This window comes from Wyeomyia smithii, chromosome 2 (genome assembly GCF_029784165.1).
Source record: "Wyeomyia smithii strain HCP4-BCI-WySm-NY-G18 chromosome 2, ASM2978416v1, whole genome shotgun sequence".
NCBI classification, from domain to species: Eukaryota; Metazoa; Arthropoda; class Insecta; order Diptera; family Culicidae; genus Wyeomyia; species Wyeomyia smithii.
In genome coordinates this window covers 140,779,201-140,789,200 of record NC_073695.1, presented here as the reverse complement: position 1 = coordinate 140,789,200, position 10,000 = coordinate 140,779,201, and the positions used below count along the sequence as shown (strand labels likewise).

General features: G+C 43.3%; 1 protein-coding gene across 2 annotated transcripts in view; it reads left to right on the top strand.

The window, feature by feature from the left end:
• LOC129720826 (uncharacterized) overlaps window positions 1-10,000 on the top strand; it is a 58,986-nt gene that overhangs the window by 31,124 nt on the left and 17,862 nt on the right. Inside the window, exon 4 of one of the 2 annotated variants that reach the window (XM_055672634.1) lies at window positions 1,866-1,926. The exons of the other annotated variant lie outside the window; for it this stretch is intronic. Coding sequence (XP_055528609.1) covers window positions 1,866-1,911 — 46 coding nt within the window. The 3' untranslated portion in view covers window positions 1,912-1,926. Of the gene's footprint in view, window positions 1-1,865; window positions 1,927-10,000 lie in introns of those variants that run through there. 2 annotated transcript variants of the gene reach the window in all.

The following is a 10,000-nucleotide window of genomic DNA, read 5'->3' as shown; positions in this document are numbered from 1 at the left end:
TGTCTGTCTGTCTGTCTGTCTGTCTGTCTGTCTGTCTGTCTGTCTGTCTGTCTGTCTGTCTGTCTGTCTGTCTGTCTGTCTGTCTGTCTGTCTGTCTGTCTGTCTGTCTGTTCCCTATAGACTCAAAAACTACTGAACCGATTACCGTGAAAAATTTGTAAATAGGGGTTTTCGAGTACGGGGAGTAATCCTAAAATATTAGTTTTGCTCTATCTCATAAGCGTAGGCAGGGGGGGGGGGTGAATTTGTGTTTCTTGAACGTGAAAACTTTCTCTCCAGAAACCGTTCAAATTTATATACAGAATGTTTTTGAGTGTAAGATGTATTTTAGCCACGATACTGTCCGACGATCTCTCTGTACCTCAGAGGCGTCGTAAGGATGGGTGGGGAGGTTAACAATGTCAATCTTTAATGATTTCGAAACTGCTGGACCGATCTGCATTAAACTCGGTATGTAGAATCTATGGTAGCTGATGTATTACAATGATTTTGAATTTTACCTATTCCATAAGCGTTGCAAGGCAGGGGGGAGGAAATTACCTATTTGTAAGCTTCTCAATACCTAACTTGCTCACCGTGCCAATTTTGATCGGTGGGTGTGTTTCTATAACATTGATTTTTCCGTATCCCAGTGGCGTAGTAAGGAGGGGATATACTAATTTTATTGTTTGTAAATTATTAAAATACACATCGTGAAAATTTATATGCTGGTGGTTTCGAATATGAGGCTTTTATCTGAGACTTTTCTATAAATCTCAGTGGCGTAGTTAAGGAAAAAAGGAGTGGGGAGATGAATGCTGTCAACATTTATTAATTATTTAAACCTCTTATCCGATTATTATTTAATTAGGTAAATAAAGGTCGTAAATGTTTCTATCCTTTTAAATTATGTCTATCTCATGCAGGAAGGAAAAACGTGGAGACGAGGTGAACTACAAATTTGTTCATTTTAAACTCCTCAACGCCAAACATGAACTCTTCTAAACACCAAACAAGATCACTGTGTTATTCTATACACGTGAGCTCTCAAATACGAGGTATATTCCCGTGATATTGAATTTTCTGTATCTCAGTGGCGTAGTTAAAGGGAGGGGAAATTACAACAACGTCTTTTTTTTTAATCGTCTAATAGTTCATCTTGAAAATTTTTATCTGCGTATCGGATATGTTTCTAATATATTAGTGTCGCCTCATTCCACTAGCGTGTGCCAGTGGAGAGAAGGGAGTTTAATTTTTCGTATTGCAAATTAGAGATTGTTAATTTTTATCATCATTCATTTTAATTGCAGGGTGTATTAAGTCTTAAGGGTGTTTTATTGATGTTGGTTTCCAACGGATTTTCTTCGTTTTCACAACAATGGATTGAGAAATTAGTTATGTCTCTATCATAATGCGGCAAAATTGTAATTATATCACGTGAATTATTGAACTATTGAAAAATGTGGCAACATGTTTTGAACTCAACAGGCTAATATTGGTATTTTCAAAACCGAGGTAATATCTATAGGCCGAAAATCAACCCAAGAAGTCAAGATGACATTCTCCGGTTTCTGGAAAACATTCTAAAATGGTCCAATACCACCCAATATAAATATTTCTAAAACCAGAACAGTGCCGAGACTGAAAATTAAAGCTAGACGCCATCTTGAAATCCAAGATGGCGACTTCAGATTTCAGAAAATTATCAAATACCGCCCATTATGGTTTGTTATCATTATTATTATTATTATTATTATTATTATTATTATTTATTTCTATAATTTATCTGACCAATGTCTTAATAAATATTACAATATTGGAGTTAATTTCATAAAATGTTCGTTCTTTTAATCTTCTGCACGAATTTATTCACGGATTCGTTGAAGTCAAACAAGTGCTCAACACAAGCAAAAGCTCTTACACAGGCGGTGATGGGCTCATTATAACCGAACGATGTGCGATGAGAAGGGGTCTGCAGAAATCCAGTTGAACGCAGAGTTCACGAGAGACAAAAGCTTTGGTGAGTCGATTTCTCCATGGAGTAATTTGGCTATAAACACAGCTTGATGCAATCGGCGACGGTGCTCAAGTGCATCAATTCCGATCAAGCGACAGCGATCTGGATACGGAGGTAAGTTAGCAGGATCACAACAGGGGAGCTAACGTAATGTAATACGGACGAAGCGTTTTTGAATACGCTCAATACGCAAGTTCCAAATAAGTTGGTGAGGAAACCAAACCAGATTGCAGTTCTCGACTAGTGGGCGTACTAATGAACAGTTAAGCGCTCTTAGGCAGTGCGGATCATTAAAATCACGGGCGAGTTTAGATATGAAACCAAGCTGGCGTGTGGCTTTCGAAATTATTGTTGCATGATGTAGGTGGAATGTAAATTTAGTGTCAAGAAGAACACCTAGATCCCTTACATGATCTAATCCGTCGATGCGATAGTCGAAGATAACCGGGTTTAAAATAAGATGGAAGGTTATAACTTCGCATTTGGTTATACTAAACACAAGCCGGTTTTTTCGACACCAGCTGGTAAATACATTCGAGAAATTTTGTAGACGAAGGCGGTCTTCGATAGTTCGAACTTCCAGAAACAACCTCAAATCATCTGCATACACCAGCTTGCAGCCATCACCCAGCAGCAGTGTCACGTCATTGAAAAAAAGTGCAATAGCAAGGGCCCCATATTACTTCCTTGGGGAACTCCTGACTTGTTAGTAAATTGCGATGAAATACTAGAACCAAGTTTTACGCGTAGAACTCTTCCTCGTAAATACGAGCTCAACCATGCAACGAGGCACCTAGGCGTGAGATTTTATGCAGAAGTATTGAGTGGTCCAAACGATCGAAAGCCGCTTTGAGGTCGGTGTATATCGCATCAACTTGAGCTTTTTGTTCTATCTGTGAGATGCACGACGAAGTAAACTCCAACAAATTGGTACAGACAGAGCGGCCCGGCATAAATCCATGCTGAGTGGTTGAAATTTAGTACTTAGTGCAGGAGTGCATATAACCGCTTGCTATGATCTCGAATAGCTTAGACCCAACAGAAAGGCTAGTGATGCCACGATAATTTCTAACGTTTTGCCGGTCGCCGGATTTTAAAACGGGAAACATCAGCGACTGCTTCCAAACTGCAAGAAACTTTTCTTGCGTAAAAGACTTCTTAAAAATGTGGCATAACGGAACAGCAACAGTGGTAGCACAACGACTAAAAACAACAGCAGAAATTCCATCAGGACCTGCCGAATATGACCGTTTCAATTTTTTTGCTGCAGCCAATACCATATCGGTCGCAATCGTAAAGGTGCTTAGGTCGACTAAACCGGGGGGAACACCAGATGCCGCTGATTCAGCCTCGGAGTCAGAGGCAGCTTCATCAGCAAAAACGGAAGCGAAGAACTTTGCAAACAGCTCACATGACTCGGATTCCGATGTTGATTCATCATTGTCGAAACGTACATTCACAGGTACGGAAGAATATTTCCTTTTGGTGTTAACGAAGTTCCAAAAGCTCGCGGATTCCTTCGAAAGTCGGTCTGCACCCGTAGCACATATGACCTGTACAGTGTGCGATTCAAATGACGATATTCATCACTATGACGTTTAAAATCAGACTTTGTAAGCGCAGTTTTCAATCGGCGATATTTGCGCTGAGAGCTATTCTTTAGCCGTTTCAATTCACGTAACCGAAGAGTTCCCCAAGCAGGTGAATTAGGACGCTTCACAAAAGGCAGATTAGAATGTAACCACTGAACAATTACATCACAAAAACGGTGAGTCAATGCAGGTTAGCGGACTCTCCCAATCGAAGTTTAATAAATAGTCAGTCAGCGCAGCAAAATCTATCCTACGATAATTTAGCGATCTATTTTCTACCTCAACACGTGCACGAGCTACATCGCTACTGCAAGTGACAGGCAAAGTAATAGTGAGAGGCGGATGATGTTGGTCGACAGGAAGCAGCGGCACAACGCTGCGTTCAGTCGATACTCGGCAATCAGATGGACAAAACACTAAGTCGAGTATGCGCCCTAGATGGTTCCGCTGGAAATTTGTCTGGCATAAGTTGTGGAAATCCATCCCGTCTACGAATGTAGCATTAACTGCAGGGAGATGAGCAGAAATAACGGCAGAGTCGACAGTCCATTCTAGTCGCGGTTGATTTAAATCGCCACAGATCAGTACGATACTGTTATCACCTCTTTTATCGTACAGCTCACCCACAGAAGCGATATGCTTTTCGATGACGGCAACTTCGTGACTTCTGTCAGGCGGAATATACACACCGCACAGTAGCAGCTACGTTCCTCTTATTGTGGTGCTAACACATACTTGCTCTAAACAGTTACCATTCACCGTCTCGATCATTGAGCTAGAATGACAATGTGCCACCGCAATTAATACTCCACCAAAGCTAGATTTGTTATTGTTTTGGGAGCTGCGGTCACAACGAAACACGTTGAATGATGATCCAAAAAGCTGAATAGAATTGATCCGATCGTCCAAGCCAGTTTCAGTTAGAATTATAATGTCAAGATTACAGTCACGGGTAGCCAGAAATAGCTCATCAATTTTTGTACGCAGTCCGCGCACATTCTGGTAAGCGATTTGGATTCCGCTTTCATTAATGACATCACGCTGCAACACAGCATTATTCAGTGCAAAAGAGTTAGAACTAATAAACAGGTACTCGCCTCTGGTGGAAACCCAAAGGTTCCCACCGTCCATAAAAGTACGCATTAAATTTATATCACATCCGTCCTGGGTCGTTGGTACGAGTTTTTTGGTTGGTCAATAAACTCGCGGAATAGTAAGCCTGCGGGCCACGAAGCTGCATTCAGTGCTCGATCCTTCAATTCGGGATCCAAGCTAACTTTAAAAGAAACGAAAGACAGTGTGGTGACATCTTTGTTCTTGGGTACAAGCCGTATAACTTCTACAGAATCGGGAACATCCAAGCAGCGAAAAACAATTTTCTGAATGTCAATAATCGAGGCAAGCGGATTTAAACCCGAAAGATATAGCCAAAATTTATTCGAAACGGTAGCCGGGAGAAGAAAAGGAACAGAAAGATCACTCAAATTTATTTCTTTTGTTCCACAGTCAGGAGCAGCCTGGATGGATGGCTCGCGCTCATCTCGTCGACGTTTTGCATTTCGTCTTGTTGGCCAAATTGGCGTGTCGCATAGAGACGCAGTAGCGGGGGGCGGTTTGGGCCTATTAGGAATATTATCAATTTTATTGCACAATGCTTCAACAACACCGCACAGCTGTTGAAACTGCACGGACAGATCAGACTGAGTGGGTGGCTGTGGGTGTGTTTGCATAGTTTCGGTTATATAAAAGCTAATGCTGCGGCCTTTTAGCTCATTCCTGCAGGTGGAGCAAACCAATAAAATTTTCCCAGAGGCAAATGCGTCTTTCAGCCCGCGAGCATTAATACCACAACACTGCTGGTTAATATGCAAGTGAGCTTCGCAAAATCCGCAGCGTAGTGGCTCGAGGTAATTAATATCACCTTTGCACTTGCAGCATTGTTTTTTCTCCATGCTTCAAATGTGGAGAATTTGGACACAAGAGCATGGATTGCAAAAATTGTGATGCATGCTCTAGTTGTAGCCAAAACCATAAGACATCTGAGTGTACATCTACTGTATTGAAATGCGTCAATTGTGTAAAAACGAATTAAGAGCGTAAAACTAATTTGGACGTCAACCATGCCGCTTTTAGCTCAGAGTGTTTAATTTATAACTATTCGAGCAAAAGAAAAGCAGCCTGCGTTTCAATAAATAGCAAACGAGCTCCAACGAGAATGTGAATAAGTTTGATTTTTCGTATTTTAATATTGCGGGGTTGACAACAAACTACGTTGCATTACGTCAGATTGTTGAAAATAAACGTCCACTTTTGGTGTTTTTATCAGAGACTCACATTGTCGATGATGAAACATTTGAACAATATAGTATTCCGGGATACAATGTTGCTGCTTGTTTATCACATTCTAGGCAAACTGGCGGTGTTGCTATTTATGTCAGAAAATCAGTTCAATTCCAGCTTTGTCATAACGAAGCTAAGGATGGTAACTGGTTCTTGGGCATTACAGTAGTTGGTGGCATGAAGGTGGGCAATTATGGTGTTTTGTATCATTCTCCCAATGCTAGTGACCATCGTTTCCTGGAAATATTGGAAAACTGGCTTGATGAATTTCTTGATTTGAGTAAATTAAATATAGTGACGGGCGATTTTAATGTTAACTGGCGAGAGGATGCAAATTCGAATCATTTGAAGCGTTAAGTTGAGTCTTTCAATTTTAAGCAAAGTGTAGATGAATATACGCGTATTTCCCAGCGGAGTAAAACTTTGATTGATCATGTTTATTGCAATTTTGATTCAATTCGTTCAGTTACGAATTCTGATATGAATATCACCGATCATGAGACATTAGTAATTAATGTTCTAGAAAACTTGAATAATAATAATGGTTCAAAAAAATTGAAATGCTGGAGAAAATATTCGAAACAGGCTGTTTCGAACCTTGTTGAGAGAAGCTTGGGTTTTCCAATCGCGACCGGTAGTTTAGATGAATCTGCAGCTGTTCTTACTAACATTTTGAAGACGTGTACGAATCAATTAGTTGAACATAAATTTGTTTCGCTGAAAAACTCGAACAGCTGGTACAGTTTGGATCTTTTGCGTCTTAAGGGCAAGAGAAATAAACTGTACAAAAAGTTTTGTAGATCAAACAATCAGAACCTTGGATCGAGTACACGTTCGCGCGTAATAAATATTCCCAAGCGATTGAAAAGAAGCGTTGTGAATAAATCCAGAGAAAGATTGTTCAATATCAAAATAACAGTAAAGAGTTATGGAAAATTTTGAAATCTTTGTTAAAACCTAGTGTTCGCGCCAAAAGTCCCGCCTCAGATGGGCACGACTGTAAACGCCAACAATATATATATATATATATATAGATATATATATATATATATATATATATATATATATATATATATATATATATATATATATATATATATATATATATATATATATATATATATATATATATATATATATATTGTTATATTGTTATATATATATATATATATATATATATATATATATATATATATATATATATATATATATATATATATATATATATATATATATATATATATATATTGTTATATATATATATTTATATATATATATATATATATATATATATATATATATATATATATATATATAATTTTTTTTTTTTCTTCCAGGTGGAGGGGAAATTTGCAACCAAACCCCTGAGGTGACCAACCTCCGGGAGTGTGGGGTTGGTTTGAATCAGTGACCGGACCCACTAAAACCCCTCCAGTCTCCAGCCCATAGTACTCCCCGGAACCACCGCTAGGTATTGCTTCAGGGAGCGGCTTTTGTGCTATGTGCACCCTCTTGATTCTTTAGGTCTCTTTGCTAACTTAGCTAACTAGCCTGGAGACTGGCCGTTAGCTAACACTGGCTTGTCGGTGGTCAACCTGTCGCCTGTTTTGCAGCTCTGAAACTATTTGAGAGGCGGCTGCACTAACGGCAGAGCTGTATGCCACCACGGGTCGGTATTTGGCGATTACCGTAGGCCACGGAAGTGCTAACTGCAAGAACGCAGTCCCGGACCATCAGCGAGAGCTAGCCTAGGTTGTGGTGAGACTCATGCATTGGGCCGCCGAATTCTCACAAAAGCCACATTATCCGGAAGCAGCTCTGACGGAGCGAATAGTGCCGCTCCCACCACCCAAATGCACTAATTCGCCCATTGGGATTGATGCCAGTAAGTTCCCAATTACGGTAACTGGTCGCAACGCCATATGATAAGAGTCGGATTCCGTTTTCGTACCACGATTCTGGGCTGGCACCTGCGCTGAGCTCCCTTAGTAAGGTCGTGTGACAACGGCTTGAAACGGCGAGACAACAACCGGTGCAGGGGTCTCCGTCCCGTAAAACCTGGCAGGCCTTCCAGTACGTTCCAAATTCATTGCCCGGTGGGAACCGGGCAGGAGTGGGATCAGATGTCCTTTCCTGACTTGCGCCGGTCGGGGGTGTCATAGTTGCTCATAAGGCGCTATGGCAGCCGCCCCTAGCCATGGCCTCACTGCTTCGGCATAGACTACCATGGGACCAGATAGGCGACCACTCCAGTATGGATAAGGATAGTGGCTGGAAAGGGGACCCACTTAACAAAAATGAACAAAAATAATGAAGATCAACAATTGGGCGCAGATGGGTTGAAAAACCCGTTTGCACGAGGAGGCATCCAGAGGTCTCCGCCGAGAAAGGCGGAGATGGATGCAGTAAAGGACGCCTGCGAAGACGGCAAAGGCAGTACGCCTACCGGATCGACGCAAGACATCGCAGTGGCTGGTCCACTGTTGATAAAGGTGGTCGGAAGACAGCGAGACACGCTACCGAAGGTAGTAGCGCTGTCGGAGCAGCTCGATGCCATAATCGAGTTTGCGAAAAGTCGCACCAACACGAAGAAGTACCTGAAGCAGGCTCTCTACATGCTTCGGTCCTCCGTCGATGCTGCGAATAAGGAGCACGCCGAGCTCAAGGCAAGAGCGGTGGCTGCAGAGAAGAATGCAACGTAGGTGACCGGAAGGGCGACGAAGTCGGTCCAAACGGACTACTGCATGTTTGCAGCGGTTTGCGCCTCCGGGTCAGCCGCAAAAAGAGCAAAGCAGTCTCCGGGGGAAGCCCCCGAGAACAGCAAGAAACGGTTGGTTGTGCTAAGCCCGCGAGATAGCACACCAACGGCCTCCGAGTCCGCCGAAAAGTCTGCCGAAGTGGCAGCTACGGGAAACCCTTGGGTTACCGTGGGAGGAAGGAAGCGCCAAAAAGACAGCAAGCGCAACGACGAGAAGGCGACAAATCGTCCAAAAATGGGAAAGAAGGCGCGAAGCAGGGGCGACGCCCTCATACTCAAGACGGATGGGTCCAAGTACTCCGAAGTCTTGAAGAAAATGAGAGGCGAAACCCAGCTCAAGGATCTGGGAGCGGATGTGCGGACCATCCGTCGTTCTCGCACCGGCGAGATGGTCCTTGAGCTCCGTAAGGATGCTAAAAACAAGGGCGCTGCCTACAAGACGGTAGCCGAGCAGGTCCTCGGGAAAGATGTGCAAATTCGGGCACTCACCTCAGAGGTGACTCTCCAGCTCAAAAACCTGGATGAAATCACAGAGAGGTGCGATATTGCACAGGCCCTCAAGGAGAAGTGCGGAGTGGAAGTAGCCACTGAGGTAATTCGCCTCCGAAAGGGTCCAGCGGGGACCCAGGTGGCCACTTTCCGGCTTGCATCGGCCGATGCAACTCTGGCCCTGAAGACAGCCAAACTTAAGGTTGGCTGGTCAGTATGTCCCCTGAGCATACTCCAGCAGCCGGACGTTTGCTTCAGGTGTTTCGAGGGAGGACACAAGTCCTGGACCTGCAAGGGGCCCGATGGGAGCCAGTTATGTAGGCGTTGTGGTGGTGCTGGCCATAAAGCTAAAGACTGCGGGGAGCCTCCCAAGTGCTTGGTATGTACTGGAAAACGGGACGCCAAGCACTTTATGGGAGGCCCACGGTGCCCAGCCGGTAAGGCGGCCACGAAACCACGGGCGTGAGGGTGACACAATTGAACCTGAACCATTGCTATGCGGCACAGCAGCTGCTATACCAAGCAGCGTCTGAGACGCGGTCGGACATCGCAATCGTATCGGACCCCTACCGCATTCCTCCCGGAAACGGTAATTGGGTTGCAGATAAGTCCAGTACGGCGGCCATATGCACGACCAGCAAGTTCCCGGTTCAGGAGGTTGTGTCAACCTCAAATGAAGGATACGCGGTTGCCAAGGTGGACGGAGTGTTCTACTGCAGTTGTTATGCTCCGCCGCGTTGGTCTATCGAAAGGTTCACCCAGATGGTCGATTTGTTATCTATGGAGCTGACGGGACTAACACCCTTAGTAGTGGCGGGCGACTTC